The sequence below is a fragment of the Nelumbo lutea genome, chromosome 1, assembly GCF_056320005.1.
Source record: "Nelumbo lutea isolate HS-2025 chromosome 1, American lotus-T2T, whole genome shotgun sequence".
In the NCBI taxonomy this organism is placed as follows: domain Eukaryota; kingdom Viridiplantae; phylum Streptophyta; class Magnoliopsida; order Proteales; family Nelumbonaceae; genus Nelumbo; species Nelumbo lutea.
Genome location: NC_142684.1, coordinates 5,460,523 through 5,486,250, shown reverse-complemented (window position 1 = coordinate 5,486,250; position 25,728 = coordinate 5,460,523). Strand labels below are relative to the sequence as shown.

At 35.2% G+C, this 25,728-nt stretch overlaps 2 protein-coding genes and 1 long non-coding RNA gene across 4 annotated transcripts; 1 reads left to right on the top strand and 2 right to left on the bottom strand.

Moving 5' to 3' along the window:
- Window positions 1-671: 671 nt before the first annotated feature.
- On the bottom strand, window positions 672-11,853 carry LOC148873305 (Eukaryotic translation initiation factor eIF2A family protein). The gene is made up of 14 exons (XM_088962970.1): window positions 11,642-11,853; window positions 11,057-11,192; window positions 10,592-10,943; window positions 10,310-10,496; window positions 9,591-9,825; window positions 9,439-9,507; window positions 9,111-9,212; window positions 8,949-8,989; window positions 4,801-4,934; window positions 2,528-2,591; window positions 2,344-2,440; window positions 2,136-2,254; window positions 1,141-1,166; window positions 672-1,026 (listed from the first exon to the last, which is right to left on the bottom strand). Exons 2-14 carry the CDS (start codon window positions 11,094-11,096, stop codon window positions 930-932), a joined length of 1,563 nt encoding a protein of 520 aa, XP_088819096.1. The 5' UTR covers window positions 11,097-11,192; window positions 11,642-11,853; the 3' UTR covers window positions 672-929.
- Window positions 11,854-20,337: 8,484 nt separating this feature from the next.
- LOC148873304 (B-box zinc finger protein 24-like) lies at window positions 20,338-23,561 on the top strand. Of its 2 annotated transcripts, none has more exons than XM_088962967.1 (3): window positions 20,338-21,160; window positions 21,907-22,209; window positions 23,121-23,561. In XM_088962967.1, the coding sequence occupies exons 1-3, from the start codon at window positions 20,978-20,980 to the stop codon at window positions 23,349-23,351; spliced, it is 717 nt and encodes a 238-aa protein (XP_088819093.1). In that variant the 5' UTR covers window positions 20,338-20,977; the 3' UTR covers window positions 23,352-23,561. The 2 variants fall into 2 exon arrangements, with proteins under 2 accessions (XP_088819093.1, XP_088819094.1); XM_088962968.1 differs by having other exon boundaries at window positions 20,378-21,160; window positions 23,124-23,561.
- A 1,324-nt stretch (window positions 23,562-24,885) lies between these two features.
- Window positions 24,886-25,662, bottom strand: LOC148873303 (uncharacterized). The gene is made up of 2 exons (XR_016104668.1): window positions 25,518-25,662; window positions 24,886-25,333 (listed from the first exon to the last, which is right to left on the bottom strand). It is a non-coding gene; the product is annotated as an uncharacterized LOC148873303 (long non-coding RNA).
- Between the last annotated feature and the right edge of the window lie 66 nt (window positions 25,663-25,728).

The window sequence follows — 25,728 nt, the reverse complement described above, 5'->3', positions numbered from 1 at the left end:
ATTCAAGGCTTCAGACAATAGATTTGTGAATTGATTCTTCGATTTAACAAATAGGATTTTTGCAACACCATTTTGAATCTTCTCACAATCAAAATAACAGATCACCTCAACGAGTTGTTCATTTATAAAAAATAAAAAAAAAAAGGTCTGATGAGATGCATAGGAAGTGTAAGCTGATTAAGTGCATTAAGGGGGTGATCATGCCTCTCGAGAAATGGTGGTAAAAAACCAGAGGGGGGGTCTTGATTCTTGATTCTCCCTATTTGGGTCTTGGGTCCCCATGTTGGCATGGGCCCCTATTTATAATGTTTTCCCATTATTAGTTCTTACAGAACTTCTAGAATAATTTCGAGAACTTGGTTCCGTGATTGGACAGGGCTAGTTTGATTTGTGTTTGAATTGGATTAAACCAAGTCTCAAGCCTTTTATAAGCCAACCCTCAAAATAATTGTCATTGTCACTCATTCTCATTATCATCTCCTGTAATAGATTATTAAGCCACATCAATTTCCTATTGTATGATTCATTATATGATATTCAGTTTCCACATCAGACTTGGGCATGTGCGCGAGAGAGAGAGAGAGAGAGAGAGAGAGAGAGAGTATGATCAATGACAATTTCGACCAGTTTCAGATATCCAGCTTATCAACCACAAGAACCGAAAAGGAAAATGACCGAAAAACTACTCTTATTTGCCGTTGCAAAGAAAAGAAAAAGGAAAGTATGGATAACTTGAACCCAATCAAGAATATTACCAAATGATGCCCTCACCCCGATCAAGAAAACCAATCATAACAAAACTATGATGAACATGAGCAAGGGCTTGAATGTAACCAAGCTTTCTATCAAGACTTGATATTTAGTTTGGGACAGGCTATATGTATAAAATTAGCCTTCATGGGTATGTCCAGACTTTTTACACAACACAGTCAAGTACCACCAGCAGCAGAAGCGGCCTCAGCAGCTTTTTTCTCTCGCTGTTTCTCCCTACGCTTCTTGTTTCTCAATGCATTCTTGCTCATTTCTCTAAATTAATGGTATGGAACATATACCAAATAGTTAGTAGTAGAATCTAGTATAAGCTGAAGATCTAAACTACAAGTTAAAAGTGGATGAACCCAGATAATATATTATACTTACTCTGAAGGACTACCTCCTCCAAACAACTGCAATTTCAAAAACGAAATCATCAAAGCCACAAAAATGAATTAACACATTTCAAAATTTCAAAATTTGAATAAAAAAAAATTAATAAACAAATTTTCAAATCTAATAATGGACCCAGTCTAAGTAGCAACTTATTTTCTCAACAAAGAGCATCTCAAAAGTGGACACCCACTTTCAAACAAAAGCTTCCTTCCCAGACCATGTGCCCATCCACTCAAAAAAAGTTGTGAGCTTCAAAGGGTAGTTACCTCCACTAAAAAGATTAAGAAAACAAAAATAAAAACTCGTTTCAAATAATGTAGGATCCATAAAGTGGGTTATATTTAGAAATAAAATTTGATTTAATCTCTTAAATTAAATAATAAATTTATATATCAAAAAAATATCAGAATACTAACCCAGTACTTAGTACGGGGGTCATTATAGTGAATTCAATAAAGCGATGTATCCAACAATTCTGATGATTGAAATACAAATGCTCCAAGGCAACCCAAGGGACCATCAATTGCACCACCCCTAGAATTAAGTGCCTTGATATTAATGCCTTGAGACTGATGATCATACGGAAACAGCCTAAATTAAATAATTTCTAATTCATTGGACAAATCTCAAGACAATTACAGAGCAATCAGATGGTCCTCAGGAAAGGCCTAATGAATTATTAGCCTCAGGATGAGGTGAATACAAGATTAATCTCCAGATTTATGATATCTGGTAAAACATCGACAGGCTTTACCAACTGGAGCAGCCTGGAACAGAGGTCTATTTCACTCAAACTACAGTCAGACCAATGAAATAACCAACAAGTGTAACCTAAATGCAGGTTATGTGTACTTAGCTATAGATTGGACAGCTACAAAAAAGATTTAGTGGCAAGGTAAAAGATCCATGTCTTAAACTAAAACCTAATCCCAACATACCAAGGTTGTTAGATGTGAGTTAGAGAAAGAAATATAATTTTTGCATACCTGTGTCTGAACAGCAGCTGCTTCTTTAGCATGGGGTGGGCGATATGCAGCAGGTTTCTGTACAGGTATGGTGCTGGTGGCTTTCTTTGTGGAAGCTTGGGAAGACTTCGCCCCTTGGCCTGATAATAATTAATATCTCCCATGAATGAATAGCATATAGAGGAAATCCAGAACCAAATTAAACTCAATATGGTAAATGATTGTTAACCTTGTGGTTTGACTTCATCAATCTTTAAGGCATCTACAGATTTTACTAGCTCAGCAACATCACCAAATTTTTCAGGAGCCTCTGGTTTCCACTCTGCCTGTTTGAACAATTGCAGGAACATATTAGAAGGTTAATAACAAGGAATCATTCAAGACTATGAGGAACAATTATTCATAAAACTGACCTGGTACAGCTTGTCATACATCTTCTTGAAGTACAATGATCCATTGTGGTGGAAAATTTTAATCCTTTAAAATGGAAAAGAAAAGCTGTATGATTACCGAAGAATGCAAAAGAAATATGGAAACACAAATGAAAATATAAAATTTGAAGGAGTCCAAGTCATTCCACTTCTCAAGTCTATCGCAATCTTCACATCAAGCCATAGTTAAATTTTGTTGCATATTAATAAATAACAATAACCAGAAGACAGTTTACTAGTTCCCACGTGGCCACAACCACACACAGGGCCACCTATGGCATCACATGGAATGCTCAACTGGAGTACCAATCTAGGACCAACACATGCATCAAAGGGACTTCCAATTACCTCCTGGACCACTTGTAGTCCCAAGAATACACTATTTCCCACTTTTAACTTCATATTCAGGACAAAGGGGGCAAAATGATTTTCTGAAAAAAAATATATAATTGATGGAAAAAGATAGTTGAACAACCAGAATGACAGAGAGCTTGAAAAGAAAATGACTAATGATCAGCTAAATTGGACCTAGAAGTCTGATGAAGGTTTACGCCCTAGAAAATGGTTGCCCACCAACAGAATGATTGTAGTTCTCTATTTATTTGTGTGCAGGGGCATAGTGTGATTTTATAAAAGAGTTGAGTGAGAACCACCACCCAACTGATTCTCTCTTTTCTAATCATTTAGCTACATCATTTTGTTGGTGTCTTAATGCACAAAACCTAATGTTTAATTCCATTAGCATCAAGTAACTTATGAAATGGATGAGAAGTATATTTAGTGGCATTATTAAACTGTAAAAGACATAGTAAATTGAATTGAATTTTCACTTCCATAAAGAATGATTTTAAAATGGAGAACAATTCAGAAGAACCTTTCATTTTTTTTAGAAGAACCTTTCATTAAATGGCGGCAAAGTCATCAATATTGAGATATTTCTCCTCCTTAAGAGGTGGCAAATGGGTGGATTGGGTCTGTCAGTTGAGTACCAACCCACCCACTAATGACCCACAGCCCACCAGTGACCCATATAATTGTTGGTGGGTCACAACCCACCTTGACCCTCACCCACCGATATTGACCTGCTCACCCAAACTAATGTTTTTTTTTTTTTTGCATTTCCTATATTTCAAATGCCACACCGGGTTTTAAGAGAAAACAACATTTTTGTCTGCCACGTGAGAGAAACGGGTCAGGTCAGGTCAGGAATAAAGCTATCCATAGAAACCTAGAAGTACTAGCTCCTATAGGTGACAAAATGAGAGAGTAAACTAAGACGGTTTGGTCACATGCATAGAAGACCACCAACTGCTCCAATTAGAAGAAGTGATTTGTTACAAGTAGAAGGGGCTAGAAGAGATAGGGGTAGACCAAAAAGGACATGGGTAGTAGTAAGAAATGATTTAAGCACTAAAAGCTTGTCAGTGGATATGGCTTTAAATAGAATAAGTTGGTGAGATAGGATTCATGTATATAGTTGGGATAAGGTGTGGATGATGGTGATGATTAATTAAAAATAGAAACTTAAATTTTAAAATATATGTTTCAAAAAAACATATTATTTCAAATTAAAATACATAAACATAACATGTAAAACATATTTAAAATGAAAATTTAAAAGTAAAATCAAACAAAACATAAAAAGCATATTCAAGCAAATAAAACTCCCAATCTCATTATCCTTTTCATAGTTGCATACTTAAACATTATGCATTCATGGTTCTACAAACCGCCTTTGTACCAAGCCCCTCAAAGCAAGCCCAAACAAGTCCATATCAGGGTCTTAAATTCTTAATCCCTATAAAAAAAAAAAAAAAAAAAAGATTTTATAACTTTAATTGCCTTTTAAAAATATCTTTTATTAGGATGAATGAATAAGCAACATTAACTCAGGAACGCATGACAGTGATGTCATCCTTCAGCTAAAGAAAGAATTATTAGGCATTTAATCTGTTCTAAAGCAGCTTGTACCCTCCATAAATTTTTTGCTATTATCCTTCTTCATATGGTTGCCATTGCACATCTAAAAGGAAATAAAATCTAAATAACAAAGGCATCAACAGTCTATTCAGTTGTTAAACATTAAGAACATAATATCTTGTGATAAAGTGTATATAACACAAGATATTTGAGTTTTAAATATCTAACATCCTTCAACCTGATGTTTGAATATCAAGGAAAATTGCAAAGTTGACCAAGTGATACAAATTCTTTGTTTCAAGTGTGCATGCTTTTGTCCAAAGAGATATACATACGCATTGTCAACTTGAAGTCTGGGAGCTGTTGTTGCAGTCATGAAATAGAGTCCATTTGGGGACCATTCACTTGTTACAGAGCATTCAGCTTTTGTTGTTCCAAGCAACTTTTTCTCCACATAGTCCCAAAATGCCTAAAGGTTTGGCATATACTAATGAGAAACAATAAGATAATGAAAAAGGGAAAATAAAAGGAGAATATGAAAAATCAACAAGAAAACACTGTCCTCTGCCAAACATTTTCTTAAAGAAGCATGTTCTGGTCTAATATGCAAAACCAAAAACTGAATGTAAACATCAAAAAGGAAAATGCAACAAAGAAAATTAAGCCCATTCTACTGTAATGGGCAACAGTTGTTTTGGACTTATTGTTGTTTCAGGTTTCTGTATTTTTGGATGACTGAATACCCATTCTACTGTAACTTGTTCACACAATAATAATAATTAACATTTTTTCTTGCTGATCAAAAAAGCAAAGAAAATTAAGCCATTAATTACAAAAAAAAAATAACACTGTTAAAGAAATTCAGAGAAATGGTATCAGAAGAAACTATGTGAAAATAAAAATATACATATACAAGTTATATATAGTGATTAACTAACCTTTTCTAGAAATGTATTTTAGTTTTCAAGACTTTAACTTAATCCATAAGTGCTGAAAGAGGGTAACACCCTTACTCAACGAGGGACCAGGGGCAATCATCATGTAAGGGCAGAACTAATATGCATTCTCACAGACAACACCTGAAGATATAATTTTATTTTTGTATACCTAGCCAGATTTACCCAATGAAAAGGGTATAACCACATGCAAGATGAGTATTTAACTCATTCTTTTCTTACTTCAACATTTCTCCTTCAGAAAAAGTAAGTGCAAATGAAATAGTGACAGTATTTAATATTCTCTAAAATCTGTCCAGGCTCCTTTAAGGCCCTTAAACACCCAAGAAATTACAAAATTGAATGTTTCCTTTCTTATTCAACTTTTCCTCTTTTTGATTGCAAAGAAGTTGTATCAGTATCATATTTGTATCAAGGTGACACATTGACACCTTGGCTGATATAGGAAAAAGCACTTTAATATCAAATTAATGTAGGACTAACTGCTCCATTACCAACTAATGTAGGATCTGACCCAAAGGTGAATCTACCAACAATATTGATTTCACTAGAATAAGAATTAGGAATGGTTTTATTACCAAACATATACATATGTTGGGGTTGAAAAGGCCATGCATCAAATTGTTGCAAACTGAAAATTCTGCCAGGGATATAAAATACACAAAATTTAAAATAAAGAGTTCAAGGTAGAATTTTCAGAGTAACTTGAAGAGGTGTTTAGGATGATAGGCTGTATGTGATGATTTAATCTATAGGTATTCTGAGGAGGCTGGGGAAATCTCTTTATGAATTTATGATAATAAACACTAAACTTCTATGAACTGGGTTTTTAGCAGGAATCAATATTTCAAAAAAAAAAACAAAATTTTGGGCATTTCGGTCCCATTCTTTCAAACAAGATAAACTGAAATTTCATTATTTTATCCATTAAAAACAATGGTAAAATTATTAAATATTATAAGGTCCACAATACATACCATTAAAACCCATTAAAAACCAAAACTTATTGAATAAAATGTCAGTTATGTCAGAACATTCCAAAATTTTAGAAGTATTTTAACATTTCCTCAAAATTTATCCCAAATACCGTGGTTTTCAAAACTGGACCGGACCGGAAAAACAAGGAACCGGTCAGGTGACCGGTTCGTTTTACCCAGAACCATTATTTCACCAAAAACCGTTGATTTGGTCAGCAAACTGCTGACCCGGGTGGTCAAACCATTCGAACTGTTTGAAACATCAAACAGTTTTGGCCGTTTTTATTTTTTTATTTTTTTTGTCAGAACGGACCGTCCATTCGGTTCGAACAACCGTTTGACCCAAGAACCGGACCCCTGACCAGAGTACGCTGTCCGGTTTGGTTTTAGAAAACCTTGCCAGATACTAAAAAGACTTCAGATACTTTGGAGGAGATAATTCTAGGCAAAATATTTGGTTTAGCAAGTCAATGTAGCTTGCCAAAACCAAAATCCATGAAAGTTCAGCAGAATATAAAACCATGGATGGAATTTTGCAACAAAAAAATGGTAATATCAGTGTTGATAAGGACTAGGGATGATCTAAGATGAGGAGGATTTTAAAAGGTTTGGCACCAAATACCAATTTTGTTTGAATACTAGGAAAAAAAATCACTTGCACCATTCATAACATCATTAAAAAATGGCACTTGTAGAACTCCACCAATGTGAGCTTGTCACACTGCCGGCCCCAAGCCAGATAAAGGAGGGTTGCATCAGATGCATCAGGTTGACAGCCAGCACGAAAACTTTTGCCAAACCCTCATGAATATGGATCCTTATCGAACAAGACTTTAACAGATGAAGAAAAACGCAGGAAGGTGATGGTTTTCTGATATATGAGAGGTTAAGTGCAGCAACTGAGGAGGAAATTTATTTGGATGAAACAAACTACATTGACAAGACCTTTGACTTAAACAAAGGGGTTGATAAGGTAGCGAAGGTAGGTAAAGCTCTGGGTTTGCTTGTGTTTTTTTTTATGAATGATAATAAATCTATTAATTCAGAAGCAGATTTAGAGTGAATTCATACAACATCCCAGGGAGAGGCGCGAGCTGCAGTCCCTCCTTGAATCTTACAAGTAAACTAGGAAAGAAAAGCAAGAATCAGAACTGGGTTTTCTTGTGTTGGGAGGTGAATCTTTCACGAGAAAAACGTTAGAAGAATTAGAGGAACAATACGAGATGCCTGTAAGGAAGAATGATGGAAATCTTCAAGCACATCCACCTTTGACTGATGAGAGTCATAATGACTTGAGTACATTTAGACCAGAAGAAGCTGATAATGAAAGAACTACAGCATTGATTGATGCTCAGTTTTTTGAGAAAAACACAGTCCTGGAGCTGGAGGTTAATGAGAACTCTTTTTGCTCGTGGAAATCCAGGAAGATTGTTGCAGCAAATAGAAGACTTGAAAAGCAGAGAAAACATGGAAATCTTTTGATTTCAAAGCCTTTCACTAGACTAAAAGGGGGTCTCCTTGGGATTGGACCAAACAAGAAGTTGTTGAAGATCAAGAAAACTGTAAGAAGGCATTAGTATTTTAACAGATCAAAGGTTGTAGCTTGTGAGATGGTTCTGGTTTTGGTTGTTTTCGAGTTTAGATGTATGTTAATGGGGTTCTGATGTGGTTATTGTCTTTGTTGGCTTGAGCTTTGGGTTTTGTCTTTGGGCTGTTTTGGGGATCTTATGCTGTTGTGGGGCTTTTGTTTTTTGACGATTATGTGGGTTCTGGTTTCTGCTGGTCTTTTTGAGGCTAAGCTGGCTTGGACTTGGAGTGCTTGTGTTGAGTCTTGTAGTTCTGTTTTTTCTGTCTTCTCTCTCAAGTGACTTCTGGTCACTCCCCTAGTCACTTGTAGACTGGTCTCAACCTATTCCACTCTAGGGTTAGATTCCATACAAGTCTGACACTCTGACATCATCTAGGGACCATGATGATACCACCCTCAAGGCTGGCAATCAGTTTTCTTTTGTGGTAGAACCTGTTTTATACCAAGTTATGAACCAATTCTGTGGTTTACAAATGAGGAAGAAAAGAGGGAAAAAAAGGAGAAAATAAGAAAATATGTTTCAGAGAAAACTGTAAAGAGACCCATGTCTATCTCTCCCTTCTATTTGTTCATTATTTAAGAAATAGGTAAAATGACATAATTACCCCTGCTACAGTGTAGCATATTTATTATATTTATTATATTTATAGTAAATAGTGACAGCTCTATACCTTTGTTCTTTTTTTTTTTTTTTTGAGGATAGAACATTTTGAATCATCCTCTAATATGCACAGCCTCTTTTTAGTTATCAAACTTATGTTACTTTCTTAGGAAATAAAAATAAATGAAAAAGCAAACAAAGATATACAATGCTAACATGGTTAGACCTAGAAATTGTTTTAAGAGAACGCAAAATTGCATTTATATTCTAAAAGCTGGATGGTTAGATTATTAAACATTGCAGTCATAAATTACTGAATGGTTAGATTATTAAACAACAAAGAACATTAAAATTGACGTACCATATCCCCAGGTAAGTTACCAAAACCAGCCAAACATAAAACTGTAGGTCAGACAGTTAAGGCTGCATGTATAAACATATATTTGCATTTTCAAGGTTCCTGATATTAATTTAAGCAATTAAGAATAAAATAGAAAGTCTTGAATGTCTTGCTTAAGGATACACTTTCCTTTTGGGTTCCATCTGATAGTATTGTAAGGCCCTGTTCCAAGTTCAAGTATTGGATTGCACTTCTTATCAAACACTGTTGCTTTTGCAGGCATAACTGAAGTAGGTCAAGGAACATTAAGAGATTAGAAGTAGCACATTTTTAAGGGTCAAAATACCAATCTGATCAATGCCATCCTCACATGCTCCATATTTATCCCATAAAATAACTAAGGGAAGACCTCTAGTATCATTATTTAATCTTTTTTTCTCTCCTTTATGTATCTTTTTCCTATAGCCAACATGGAAATTTTCATTTTCCTTGTAATCAGAGAAAAGGATACATCCATAAACAACAGCAAATTCAGAACCAGAAGAAGACCACTGAACATCATGAACAGGCCCTTCTTTACCTGCCAAACGTATCCAATAGTCAGATCCTCACTTTCAGAGCAAAAATCAACATTCATTTTCACAAATTAACTAGAAAACATACGTAGAGGCACAAGTCCTTCATGTACCCCATCAGTTGTCAGGTAATTCAACTTTGATTCACCATAGTAACTCTGGTTGGTCTTATCAACATCTGATTGTGCTACAACCAGAAGCCCAGTAGAACCATAATTCCAACTCAATTGCACTGTGGAGCATCGGAAGAAACTCCGTCGAGCAATAGTTTGAGCCTGTGCATCCTTTCCACATGCAAATATCTGGACACTAGCAGGAATTCCCTACATAAAGGATGAAAGAAATTGAAGTCAAAAAGGGCTACTTACAATAAAAAGAAACATAAGGTTTCTGGACAGAGCACAGCTTAGTCACATCTGGTTATGCTAGCTCCTTACTGTCAAAATGGTAGGTCAATGTTGGCATCTCTTAATACCCAAAACTTTTAGCCACCTGTCTATAAAACCTTCAGCGTTGATCATCTACTTGTGTAATCTCCTTTGTGCTTTTCTCCTTTATTCTTTTCTTTTCCTCTCCTTTTTTTCAGGGGAAGGGGATATTCAAGCTTGATATTTAAGAAAAAGATAAATAACTGGGACTTGCAGAAATTATACACAATTATCTAGCCAAGATTAGCCAGTATTCTAATTACATAAGTTACTAAGGGCCCACAACATGATTGAACTGTGCTCCACTTCCAAAACAATACCCTTTTTCTTATTTCTTTAAAAACTACAAAACACTCTATAGAATCAATAGGACACCAACCTTAGATTCTGCTACAAATGCTGCAACATGGGATCCAGGTGTTTTAGATAGCTCAACTGCAGCTACACCAGGGATTCTAAGCCGATATATAATTCCTTTTAAAAAATCACCAGCATCAAAAAATTGTATTTCATTTGTTGCCATCCGACAAGCAACAGATTCATCAGAGCTAAACTGGATGGAAGGCCTGAGGAAACCAACAAATCAAATAAGCACCTCAAACACTCAAAAGGAAGTTACAGAGGCATAAAAGGGAAAGAAAAGAAAGGTATTCTCACATACCATGTGGTTTTAGACATGCTCTTCTGGAACTGACTATAAACAGAAGTACCTGTTTCGATCTTCCACAAGATCAAGTTCTTCTCCTGAAGTGTTGAGGATTTCTGAAAGGTCTGGAGATAAGTCCCACATGGAGAAAGGGTAACAGCAATAACATTGGGTACTTCAAAGGATCTAATCTCTGCAGAACTGCGGCAATCATAGATACTAATAGAATCAGATTTAGTAACCATGAGTCTTGATCCATCTTCACTGAACTTGGCATTGGTACAGGGAACTTTTTCGATCTTAATACATGGTTGCCCATTGCTAAATGGAGGGCCGGTACAGAGAGAAAACCCTTCTGGCTCTCGGACTACATTTGAGACGGTAATAACAGTAAGAGAATATGAAGGCAAACAGAAAAACAAAAATAAGGAAAAATGATTCAAGAGAAAGGAAGAGTAGGAAGAAATGATGTACAAATACCTAATATCTCCAAAGATGGTGAAGGGTCCATGACTGCCATTACAGACTAGTTTGGAATTCAATAAGATTAAAGAGGCATAGCCAATTACAAGTGGAAAGAGAGTCCAGACCTTATGCAAATAACCAATGCACCAAACTGCAGTCACCGAGGATTTTAGAAATCAAAAGCACTCTTCTTACTTCTTAGTACTAAATAAATCCCAGCTAGCATTTCTACACATTGTTTAAATGGTTTTGCAACAACTGAGAAAAAAGCCCTACAAAGCTCCCCAATAATTGAAGCTGAAAATTGATTAAAATTATGAAATAAACAGAAATTACTCAGAGTAGATCCCTTCAATTTAGCAAACGATATTGCTGAATTGCTGAACTTGAATGAAAGAGCTGAGCTATTGCAGAGTATAATTTTTCGCTTCAGTTATATACAAAATTCATTCCAGACTAATAAAAACAAGTAAATTCCTCAAAAAGGAACTACATGGTTAACCAGAATCGAATTTTCGCTTCTGAATAAGAAATCGATTGACAAAATAGCTCGGTAAAGCAAAAAACAAATATTAGTAGTCGTAAGTATGAACAACTCACAAACTTTTAAGAATGGATTCAATCGATTTCTTGCGAGGCCGACCGGAAAATGGCTGCGACTTTGGCTGTTCTGGTCTTTGAACAGCTCACAAACCCTTGCACTTAGCTAAGCCGCGACCTGCGACCAAGCCCAGAGAGAAAAAGGAAATGCATTCTAAATTTTGCGCCGGGTTGGGCCGCTGGGCAAAGACTCCGAGAACCGGGGTTGTCCTGGACCAAAGTCTCCAGCCTAAACTTCCAAAAGAGAGAGTTTTGGGCTTAGATTTGTGGTAACCTTAACCTAGGTCGGGCCCAGCCCAGCCTATCAGTTGTAAGTTGTAACCCTTGTTAGATCCCTTCTGTCCTATATGATATCCATGTGAAATAACAATAAATTAAGCATATGGTCTTTAGCGAGGTATTAAGAATCGGTTTCAATTTTTACCAACCAAATATATAAAAAGAATATCTTCCTTAAAACTCCCTACTGAGTTGGATTTTGAGAATTTAAATGCAAAGCCCTTTTCAACCCTATCCTATCCTACCACATTCAAGGGTAGGGTGCATTAAGTTTAAATTTTGCATATAATTTTTATTATTTCTTATTATATATAAGAAATAAATAAATAAAATAACACAAATAGATAACAAAATATTTAATTATTTGATTGAGACACTAAAAAACATATAAACTATCAATTATCCTTTACATAAAATTCAAAATATTATTAAATTCAACACTTGATACATAAAGTCTATATGATTTCTAATGATATGTTGGCTGCGGAGGTTGGATTTAGTCTAATACCATATTTGTATGAGTTGTAAAATCCCAAAACCTATCCCCATCACAAAATCTATCATTCAAAAAAAAAAAACACCCAATTGTAACGAATAAAAAGGTTCGAAATTGCCATCCTGCTCTTTTAATTCTTGCCCCTCCACCCTATTCTCAATGCTTCCCTCTCTCTGCAACTCCTTACCAAAAAAAAAAAAAGAACAAGACTGTAAAAAGAATTATTTACTCGCCACCACTATCACAGAAACCATCATTGTTCTTTATACTCTTGTTTGATTTTCAAATGCCATCACCATCGAAGTTTTGTCTTAGAGTACTAATTTACGATAATGTTTTGAAACCATACTTTATTGCATCAATCACTATTGCAACAAGTCTAAGTATGTGAATTAATTTTATTGCATGTGTTGCATAGATTTGATGTCATGGGGCTTTTGAAAAAAAAAAAAAAAAACTGTTGAGAAATCTGCTAGTACAGAGCTATCTAATTCCTATTTCTCTTCTCATAGGAGGATGTAGGGTTTCCACGATATTAATCACATCTAGACGAAAGTTCAAAGACTGGACTAAGATGTAAAACAAATCCGATGAAAACCAAGTTGACTAGTTTAGACATGAAGGAACTCGGAATTGGCAGGAAGAAGATTGCCAATAATCCCATCAAGTTGGGAGGCTTAGAGTTTGGAACTTCCCATTCGAATGGATTGATTCCTTCACTATCACTACAATTTATTTGTTGATTTTGGCCTGATGAGACGAAATAGAAGGACAAACATATTGACTTCACTTTTAGTGCCTTACATTTTCTCCAGTCGTATTATCTAACTAGTTCTAGAGTGACTCACAAGATGCCTGGATTCTTGAATCTGATTCTTCTTGTGATGGTGTCACCTAGTTTGTTTGCATATATACCTTGAGGAACAACTGGGTTGTGCTATTATGGCGTGAACACACCCATGCATCTGGTGGGTTCAGAAATTTTTTCACATTGTGTAATCTCCTTTTAGGAAGGAGTTGCCAAGTATGCATCTGTGTGAAAAACGAAGTGTTTTTATTTTCTTTTTTTAATATTTTACCACTAAAAATTGAAACCAATTCTTAACACCACTGTTAATGCTAGATCTAAAATGCATAAAGAATTCTTCACACCATTATTAATACCAGATCTTGATTCTCGAGTGCATTAAGAATTCACATGCTTACTTCATTTTACATAGATCTAGCAAGGGTTACAACTAGTAGGTCCTAAGTAACTTTGAACCTTGCTTATTTGTATTAGAGGTTTTTTTAAGCTAAAAAGGCAAATATTTCCATATACCAAATAAAAGCAGGATAGTAAGACCTAATTATGGTTTAAGGCATACTTGGTAAGTCCATTTACCACCCTATTACAAGAAGGAGATATCTATACTACTATTAAAAGTATGAATAACCTCTAAAATTTTTTGATTTTTTTACTGAAATGCCCATTTTTCTTTGAAATATGGCCACTCTATTGTGAGGGTAGAAAATGCATTTTGAATATTATTATTCAACGCATTCATTTCCCTCTCATTAAATCTCACATTTAAGGTGTTAACTCCCATTCACCCTCATTGAATAATATATTTAAAGCATTTATTTATTTTTATCACTAAATTATACTAATTAAATTCATACATAATAAATTAACAATTTCAATAACATAAAAACTTATACTTTTAAAATCTAAATGGAAAAAATAGCATTTTCATCTAGGAATTGGTAAGAAATTAATCCACTTTGGGTCAAATCTAACTCATGTTGCTACAATTAAATAATAAAATTCAAAAATAGATAAAATTCAAAAAATATAGAAATTAAAGAAAAATTTGGGGACATTTTTAACATCATACATTTGACATATTAAACAATAATAAGAGTGTGGAACTTTATTTTTGACTAAACCACCACTATTTTTGAATTTAGTCTATCTTGAATTATGAGGGCTAATAATGTAACATCATTTACAATTTATCACCTCACTTAATTCCCTCTCGTTAGGTTTAGTTTGGAAAGAGTACAAGTGCAAATATGTACAACGTAAATACACACAAAATAATACAAATACAAGGTTTTGCACTCTACATATTTGCATTTGTACTCCTTCCAAACTCAGCCTTAAGTCTTGTATTTAAGGTATTAATTCACATTCTTTCACATTAAATCTTGTATTTAATATATTTTTTATTTAATAAATTATAATAATTAGATCATTATCAAATACTTTTTAACAATATGAACCCATGTTTTTAAGGGGTAAAATTCTAAAACATCCCCTAAACTTTTTTACCATTGTTGAAACCTCCCCTAAAGTTTGGTAATTGCAATCACCTCCTCTAAACTTTGTAACATAGTTGCAAGAAGACCGCTTCTATTATAATCTTCAAACAAGAGGCATGAAAATGTCAAAAAACAAGCATATAGTTAATTTGACTAAAATGTTTATTTTTCAAATTTTCCTTTCATATGAATACCTCAAAGTTGCAATTTAAACTTTCTTTTATCTTGTTGTCCATAAAGTTTGTATTGTTTGTTGTGCAAAAACTAACCTCAATAATAACTACATGGGTATTTTGAACTTTTTTGTGCCTCTTGTTAGAGGATTGTAAGAGGGGGTCTACTTATAACTGTATTAGAAAGTTCAAGGGAGGCAATTGTAGTTACCAAATTTTATGGGAGATTTCAACAATGGTCATAAATTTTAGGGGATGTTTTAGTAATTTATCTTTTTAATTAACAAAAAAAACAAAATTATTCTTCCATCCAAGTGGTGGGTAATCCAATTCAACCACGATACCATAATTAATTGGGTGAATCCATGATATCATAATCCAATTCAACCATCCCAGTTAATTGGGTGAATCCATGATATCACAATTAATGATAAAATATTTAAAATAGTAACAAATTTACAAAACAAAAAATGTAGAAAAAAAAGGGTAATTTCTTTGATATTTTTATATTAATCATATTAAAGAAAAATAAATGTCATAAATAGGAGATTTTTGTTGATAATGGAAATTGATGAAAGGTGATTTGGCCTGACCTAATGGTAGGGGGACACGTGGACGTGACCTAACTATTAGGACAACAGCTCAGCCTAACACGCCAAGTCCGCAATGGATCGAGCTCGGATAAACAGACCACCTCAAAACAAGTCCACCTCGGGACAAGTCTACCTCGGGACAAGACTACCTCGGGACGAGTCTACTTTGGTGCAAGGTCACATTAGGACCACCTCGGTCCCAATGCACTTTGGCATTCATATCAGATTGGATCTAAAGAGCACGAGCTCAGGCAAGGCTGACCGACCACTGTATGGCAACCCTGAGGATCTTGTCACCATACTTTGCGTCTTACGAGTCTACTTCGGTGCAAGGTCACATCAGGACCACCTCGGTCCCAAGGCACTTTGGCATTCATATCATGTTGGATCTAAAGAGCACGAGCTCAGGCAAGGCTGACCGACCACTGTATGGCAACCCCGAGGATCTTGTCACCATACTCTGCATCTTACGGGATCATACATTGTAATGGCTAGTATTATCTCCCCACTCCTCGATTCAGGCGGAAATGGGCAACTTTACCAGTTGGTAGCATTATCCCTAACTAACACAAAAACGAATCCTATTGCAGCGAGAATTTCAGAACTACTCCACCAAACCCGCAAGGACTCTGGTATATAAAGGCTCCACCCTCGAGGGTGAGGGTATGCATAATCTTTGCTCTCTAACTCTCTTACAATCTAAGATTATTTTCAGCTTGCAATCAAATGCTAACTTAAGCATCAGAGCGACCTCGCTGGGTAAATTACCCCAGGTTCTCTGGTTCATGTCTTTCAGATTCATCAAGCCCGTCGTTGCTGGAAGCCAAATCACCTCCAGTAGGGAGCGCCCGGATTGCGCTACATCATAAATGAAATACAAATTTAAAACCAACAAAAAATGAAATTGATTTCCTATTTGGTCTAGGTCAACAGTTTAACTTTGAGGTCAAATGGGTCAATATTTAATGTCATAATTAAATAATAAAAATGAAAAATGAAAAAAAAAGTTTTGCAAAAGAAAAACATTTGGGCACATCTCTAATATTGTATATTCATCTTATAAAATAAAACAAGTGCCATAAATAAGAATTACTTTTACAAACATGAAAATACAAAAAAAATGTAATTTGAATTTAGTCCATTTTTAATTGTGAGGGCAAAACATGTAATTTGAACTATTATTTTACACTACATTCAAATCCCTCTCATTAAGTCATATATTTAAGGTGCTAACGCCCATATGGTGGAATGGGATGTCGATTCCCATTCTTAGGGGAATAGCCATTCCATATTAAGAAATAAAGAACTCACAAGAAAAAGCCCCCCAAACCCTAGTGTTAATAAAATAAAAATTATTAATAAATTAATAATGAGTTAATAGTAATAAAAAGTAATAAAATATTAGTAAAATAGTAATAAAAGAATAAAACTATAATAAAATATTAATAAATTAATAATTAAAAACAATACATCAATTATTAATTATAACAACAACAACAACAACAACAACAATAATAATAATAATAATAATAATAATAATAATAATAATAATAATAATAATAATAAATATTTATAAAATATTTATAAAATAATCATAAAATAATGATAAATACTAATAAAATAATAAAAACAAAGTAGTAATAAAAATCTAAAATATTATTTATTAAATAATAAGAATAATTAATTACAAATATATATATATATATATAATTAAAGTAATAATAAAATACTAACATATTGATTGTTGAATATAAAAATTAATAGTAAACACTAAGGTATTAATTACTAAACACTAATAAAATAATAATAACAAAGTACTAATAAAATAATAATTATATAATCATAAAATATTAATAAATTAATAAGAAAATAATAAATAGACTAATACAATTACTTTTGGTCCAGTTTGCGAACCAAACGGACTCTAAATCTATTTTTTTTTTCAAGATCGAACCAAAAAATGAAATTATTCTTTTGCCTATGTGGTAGGTAAGCAATTCAATCATCTGGGTCAAATAGTTTATGCCATTATGTCACAATTAAATAATCAAATTTAAAGAGAGACAAAAAGAAAAAAATACAAAAAATACATAATATTTGCATGTAAAAGACATTTATGACATCTTTAATATAGAATTATTTTATAGACATAATATTTGAATGTATATTTAGTATCTTCATCTTCCAAAATTGTTATGTGCAAATTTATTAATATATGAGATAAGCAAAAGAAGCAAACTTTCTAACTAGCCATTAGAATTCTTGAACAATAGAGTGAGCACGCCATAGGGATCTAGATTCGAGGAAATTACTTCCAACAGTAGAAAATTATGCTTCTTATTATGTACTATAGCATACATGGTTTTGTTTTGGGTTGGGGCCGACTATAGCTGTTCCAAACTGATTATATTGTTATTAATATCTGAAAGCTTGTCAGTATCTTGCAATTTTTGCTATGTTTTGTCTAAAAGGGTAAACTTCATAGGAAAAAAAGAATTTTGGTTAAAAATTCTTCTTTCCTCAACATATAAAAAATTTACTATTTTACCAACATTTTTATGAAGGTTACATTATTAAAATAAAGTTTTAAATTGTTATTAAAGTATAATATGGTCTAATTGGGTTAAACCCGATTATCCCATTTTTTTTTGGCATGATAGAGGCCTGATTGCTTTGTTTGAACTAACCCAAGTTATTGTCATTAAAGGCATCATACAACCTCCAAAAAGAAAGAAAATCTATGATGCTGGAAAGATATGGCACTGGAGGAGCTTTGACTAATCAAAGTTTACCCATGAATTTTGATATATACCATCTGATTGGTTAATATCTTTATGATACTAGTTGATTGGTCACAATTTTTTTGGGATATGATATCTTTTGGATATTATAGTCCAACCCCCCAAAAAAGGAGTTTCTATGATGTATATAACGTTTATGAATTTATGAGCATTGATCTTCATCAAATAATACGCTTCCAACCATTAATCGTGCACGCTAAGCTGGGCTACTTATCACGAATGAACATGCTAGTATTTTGTATGCATAAGGTGTTGATCTCATGTGGTTTCTGTGTACATAGAACACTGACATGTTTAGTTGTGATAAAATATAGTCTAGCCTGATGTGTATGATTTTGCTTCCAGCTATATATATATCCTTGACCTTTTATCACCATGCTAGAGTTGATGTTCACTATTTCATCAACAAAACCCTTTGTTAGAGAGCTTCGACGAAGGGAGACTTTAGTAGAGTTAAATGCCTAAACCTACTCATACTGAAAGCTGTTTCACCTTGCAGAATGAAGTAACAAACCCTCCACATCCTAATATGAAAATAATATGTTGAAATGCTGGTGGAAAATTTTAGATGAATATTAAGGAGCTTGGTTTTACCAGTTCCTATATTATAGATCTCGAGGGATACTCTTGGGGATTGTGGGTGGTTACTGTCGAATGAAGAGAACCATGCTATTGCACGTTTCTATTGGAATTATGAGTTCATGGCTATTCTCTTGTTCAATAAACTTTCATTTCAAAAGTTTGTTATGGGAAAAAAAGATTTTAATAGAAGGAATGTATTTACATATTTATTTAAAATGAAAATATATGATGCCGGAAATATATGATATCAAAAGAGTTTTGACCAATCAAAACCCATACGTGAGAAATTCCACCTGACATGTTTATGATACTTGTTGATTGGTCACAAAATTTTCTAAAATCATAGAAGTAAGGTTTAAGTAATTTTGCCTTGTTCTATCATTTGTTTTTTTTTTTTTGGATGAATTATATATATATATATAACAAATTTATGAAAAAATTATTAAAACACCTATTATTTATATGGTATTTGATGTACATTTTATTTTTTCTAAGAGTAATATATGATACCTGAAAAACATGAAATCATAAGAGTTTTTACCGATCAAATTAAGCATCCCATGAGTTTGATGAATATAAAACTTGATTAGTCACCTCTTATATGATACAGATTTATTAGTGATAAGTTTTTCCCTGATCATGCCTTTCTTAGTCGAACCTAGTGAGATGAAAAAAGATGGTTAGATTAGACCATTAAATTTATTCAATCAAAGTCTCTTATGGGAAAGATCTTCAATAAGGATGACTTAGAAGGGGTAGCAAGGTGCCACTAAGGATGATTTAATGGAGACTTAGGATGAAATCCCGCCTGCACCTAGTTAGGGAATGGGGATGGACTACCCCAAATTATGTAGCCCATTATACAGGTGCAGGGCGTACAAGTTTAAAAGCCCGAAAGTATGGACAGTTGGACTTGTCTAACCATATAAAAGCAGTTCGGATCTCCTACCCACACTACTGTATACATGGGGGGGATCTTCTCAATTCACGGCTGAAGTGTCATGTGGGTAGTGTTTTAGTGGGTGGGAGACCCAAAAGACCCGGCCCAAGTTAGTGGGTATGCGGTTACACAGTGGATGTGCCTATGAAGCGCTCATGTGTGAGGAGAGATCCCGTTCCTGCTTTCGGGGGAAAATCTGAGCTCAAACCTTGTGTTTTAGCCTTTTCTCTATACAATTGAAAATATCTTCCCATAAAATCCCGATGCAAGGCTGTAAAGGGGGTGTTCGAACAGGCCTTGCGCCGACTGAAGCCGGTCTAACGTCTCATCTCAGCTCAGGGCTCGGGGGACCTTAACAGTATAATGCATGTTCATGAACATTCTAAAATTGGGTACTATCCAATGGACTAAATATATATACCTACCTCAGGCACTCAACCGTTGGATTGTTTCTAGATTATTAATAATATCCGGGAATCAAGCCTTAACTCATGACTAAAAAAAATCCAATCGTACGGTTTTTGACATAAGGAACCCTTAACAACGGACAAAATAGTGGCGACTCACTACAGACACACCCACCCGATTCTCTCCAATTACAGAATTCCAGAATATTGGTGGCCACTAATACTGTTGGAGCTTCTCAGCCACAAACGAGGAGATGATTCCACGAAGAAGAGTTCAGCGTGTAGCTTTAGATATGAGAATCCAGAACGTTATCTTCTCCTCCATTCTACACCATTCGCTTCTCTGTCTCTTCTCCAGTTCTTGTTTGGTTCCACTTATTCCTTCTTCTTTTATTGTCCTCTTCTCTTCCTGTTAGAATTTTCTTTCTCCATTTGTTTCTTCATTTTGTTAGTTCGTCTTCACCGTCTTCAGCTCATTTGGGATCTTTGAGTCTCATACTTTGTTTCTCTTCTTCGATTTTTCTTGACATCGTCTCCACTTTCAGATCAGAAACATATCCGAAAGACCCATTTTTGGGGGGTTAGCTTCTGAAATTCATTACCTTTATTTTTCTGATTAAGAATTATGCGTTTTAGACTCCAAATCATCATTTTTTTGTCAATTCAGTTAGATGTGTACCTCCTAAATCTCATCTAGAACCTTGGAAAAGGTTTGAATAAATAGAAAAAGGAAGGGAGAAAAAGAAAGCAAGTGAAGGAGGATGAAAATCCAGTGCGATGTCTGCGAGAAAGCTCCGGCTACCGTGATTTGTTGCGCCGACGAGGCCGCTCTATGTGCCAAGTGCGATATCGAAGTGCATGCTGCAAACAAGCTCGCCAGCAAGCACCAGAGGCTTCTTCTGCAGTGCCTCTCCGACAAACTTCCCCGATGTGATATCTGCCAAGTAAATTGAACCCTACCTCCTCTATCTCTCTGCTTTCTATTTTGCTTTATTAGCTTTCAGAATTTGGCGTTTCTTATCTCATTTGAGTGATTCATCTGTATATTCCTCTGCTTTTGTAGTTTTATGGCTTTAGTATAGATTCTTCGTTTTTTTTTTTCCACTGATACACCTAATTGCTATATCAATTCCCTTTTCTTCTTTCTTTGTCTCGATATTTGGGTTTGTACATATGTTTGAGTTGCTTGTTGTCGCTGTTATTTTTCTTGTTCTTGTTCTTGATAGAATTGCATTAGGCAGAGGAGTCCAGCACGAACTTTTAGCAGTTCACGAGTAGAAGAGATTCAGTTACAGAAATGGTTGCACATATTACTATTTGCAGCATGCTCCATTTTCCTCTATACTATATATACAGTTCAGGGTGCTTGTGGCCTCTGTGAATTAGAACTAGAAGGGAAGCAAAGACTATCCTCATGGATCCCAAAATCCTGAGATTTCATAGGGATATTGATGGTGGATTAGTGGTATGTCTGTAATCTAAGTTGTTTGCATCATTTTAGGATTGATAGATTTGAAAAACTAAGTGGTGGGGCAACAATAATAAGGGTGGTTTTCATACATAATCATCAGAAAGAGGGGAATGATTCAATTTGATTTTACTTGGAGAAGCATTAGTGGTTTAGCTCTTAACCAGGGTTAGAGTTATAACATAGTCTATTTTTTTCCTACCTTGTTTGTTTAATTTGCAGGAGAAAACAGCTTTTATTTTCTGTGTTGAAGATAGAGCTCTCTTCTGTCAAGATTGTGATGAGTCGATCCACTCTGCAAATAGCCTTTCTGCCAACCACCAAAGATTTCTTGCCACTGGAATCAAAGTGGCTTTGAGATCTGGTTGTAACAAGGACAACAACAAAGGATTTTTGGAGCCACCAAACCAGAAGCCACAACCAGTGGCCATGAAAATACTTTCACCGCAACCTTCAACTTTTGCTTCTCCACCATGGGCAGTTGATGACTTGTTACAGTTTTCAGATTTTGAACCCAGTGATAAGGTAAGGATAATTTGATTTCTTCTTAAGGACTGCTATTGTCATAAGACTTAGATGATTAAAATGGACCTGATGGAGCATATGCTTCATAGTGCATCATGAAATGGAGAGCTTCATTGTTAAAATTGAATCTCGACATGTGCATTTATACATACCTGCTTCAATTTCCACCTTCTGGTTTTGTGATGTAAATGACTAGGATGGGCCACATGCATGTAAAAATGTTACACTAGTCCAGCTATGAGCTTAGCGACTTTGCAGATCAGATCACCAGACCTAAATTAGACAGATTTTACAGCTTTGCAATTGGAATGATTTCATTGTGCCCCTTGGAGACCTAGGAGATCTCTTAGCAAGGTTTAGATTGGGTCATTTGATAACAGCCACTGAGTTGCTGAACTAAATGGCGCTTTGCTTTGTCTTTTGGTGGAGAATCAAGGGTATGGTAGTCCACTCATCTTCAGCTTCAGCCATTAAGAAGTTCACAACCTCAAAAGCTTCTTCATTAAAAGACAAAGCAAAAAAGCCTTTTAGCTAGTTCAGCAACTTCAGCTGTTATCAAACGACCCCTAACAGTAATCGCAATCTAGGATGTGGATCATATGGACAAGTAAGCCTCACTACCTCCTATGGCTCTTGGTTTTTACTATGAAGCTGCTTTTCATACTTATGCAGGCTCGTAAGCATAGAAGTATCTCTCTGGCTCATTGTCACTAATATTGAATTTTCACACATTAATATAGTGTTTCTCTGTGTGTGTGTTTGTACATATGTATTTAATAAAATTTCCATCCGTCTTTACATGGACTTGTGCTGCTTACTCTAACATAGAGCCCTTTTCATTTTGATTATCAGTTGCTTTAATTTCATTCTGTCATAAGATATCATTTTTTGCATCCGTTTTCCCTGTCCAGCAGAAAGAGTCTGTTGAGTTTGGAGAACTCGCATGGTTTACAGATATTGACCTCTTTGGTGAGCAAGTACCTCAGGAGACACTGGCAGCAGCTGAAGTTCCTCAACTCCCCGTTTTACAACCAAGTAATGCTACCTTATACAGACCCACCAAACCTCACATGCCTCTTAAGAAGCCTAGGATCGAGATATCAGATGATGAGGAGTTCTTCACTGTCCCTGATCTTGGTTAAAGCCGAAAAAAGCATCCACTACATGGCATAGGTGTTTGTAAGTAGCATGATAAAATACACAAGGATACATAGATATATTTATATGAAGATGTTAATGTATCAAAGTAGGTGCTGTAAGGTGATCAGAAAGAGTTGTTCTAGCCGTAATTGCTATTATGTGTCCATTGTAGTTTTTGGTCTAATGGGTCTTGCACTCTTCTTGTCATGCAATCTCCCTCTCTCTCTCTCTCTCTCTCTCTCTCTCTCTCTCCCTCCCTCTCTCTCTCTGTTCAGCCCAGGTATCCCAAGCTACTGGATCCAAGTAACCTAGCTAAAGATTTAGAGGGTACATCATCTCAGAGTTTACAGCTCCGAACAAAACAAGACAGAATATGTTAAAAAGATCACCAGTATCACTTGGGTTGATCAAGAGAAGCGAATTTATAACATTACATAACAGTTAATGTACATCATAATAATCATTGAGCTGTAAAAGGCCAGCCTGTAGATGGAGCCCAGTTAGAGTATCCTTGAGATATCTAAGAATGAACTTGACAATATTGAAATTGGCTTTAATAGGTGATTGTAAATGTTGACAGGCCTGATTAACTAGAAGGCAATATCCAGCCTCCTTAGAGTTACATATTGAAGTGATCCAAAGGCTACGGTACATGGTGACATATAACAATAGAGGATTGTTATCATGAGTGACTTTCAATGAGGAAGTTGATAAAGAAACATGTTTGCAACCACTCACGTCTGATTGCAAAAGATATCAGTAGAGGTGCACTGAACATGAATGCCCAGAAAATACAACAACGAGCCCAAGTCTTTCATGTTGAAATTATGATGGAGGAGCTCAATGAAATCGGAGATGAGTGATGAGTTGCTATTGATCTCCTGTATCCATGGCCATATTTTATCAACCCCCCTCCAAATGTCTAGCTATTCGAGCGTAGCTTGGCACAAAAACGTTAGGGGCGAGTTTAGGCTTGGGCTCGATACGAATTGGAAACATGAGCTCGAATTCATCTCATCAAAACTTCTATGTTCGAGCTGGGCTTGGCTTGATGGTGAGTTAAGCTTCATATAAAAAATAAAAACTATACATGTAAAAGATTAATACATATAAATTAAAAGTTAAAAATTATTTGTTATTATATATAAAAAGTTAAAAACATTTATATATAATATAATTTTGATTAGGCTTCATAAGACTAGTTTCATTGGGCTCGAACATGATTCGAAACTCAGTTTAAACTGAGCCGAACCAAACTTTTGACAAGATGAGGTCAAATAGTCTAGGGTAATCAAACAGTCAAGCTGGGACATGGATTGGGAGGAGAAAAATTAAGAGAAGAATATGAATACACACAATGCAGAATTTTGAATTCTACCCCCTATGACTAGCCCTCTCCCTCTCCCCCCCTATGAACCACATCCTGCCCGTGAATTTGACATCAATTCACAGTCAGGATGCATTCCCCTGTACTTTGTGGCTAGTAAATTCTGAGCTGGGCTACTCCTTTTCCCAAAAATTAAAAGGTTGATATAATGCCTTCTTAGTACGAAAATGGCTCAACACATTAGCCCTATGGCTCAGGAACCTACAGGAGGAAGCCTGCAAAAGCGAAGGAAAACTGTACGAGGGTACAAGGCCAAAGCAAAAATAGAAGGGAAAAGTACAGATACACAATGCAGAATTCTGAATTCCAGCCACCCCTACAACTAGCCCTCTCCCCTCTATAAATCACATTCTGCCTGTGAATTTGGCATCAATTCACGGTCGGATGCATTCCCCCTGTACTTTGTGACTATTAAATTCTGAACTGGGCTGATTGGTACTTCTCCCAAAACCGAATTGATCTCTGCAACTACCACCTTAGCATCAAACTCCAGGATAATACACCTGGAAGTTAGCCTTAGATGCAACATCAAAACTAGGATTCAACACCAAAGCTTTGGCATCGATTAGTGATTTTGCAACTCCTTGGCACCAACACCTACGCACCATAATTTCACCATTATAATCATGAACAACACAGGTAATAACAACTATACCTGAAGGTTGAGGAACTGTTGTATCACAATTAATTCACTTTGGCCACTTCATTCATTCAAACCATCAGTCCAGATTAACATTAATTTCTGCCTGGAACATATCCTAAAGCATGGAAGAAACCTTACCTACTACAGACAATGGCCTCTCTCTTCTGAGCCCTCGAAGGAACCAAAACCTCAGAGTCCGAATAGCCATCCATCTAACCTTACTCAGAATGAGACGAGCACATTTCTTATTAATCTGTTTGAACGCATTTTTTACGTCCAGTGTAAATTCGTGATGCAATACACCCCATTCACATATATAGACTTTCCATTCAAAGTTTAAAATTCTAGA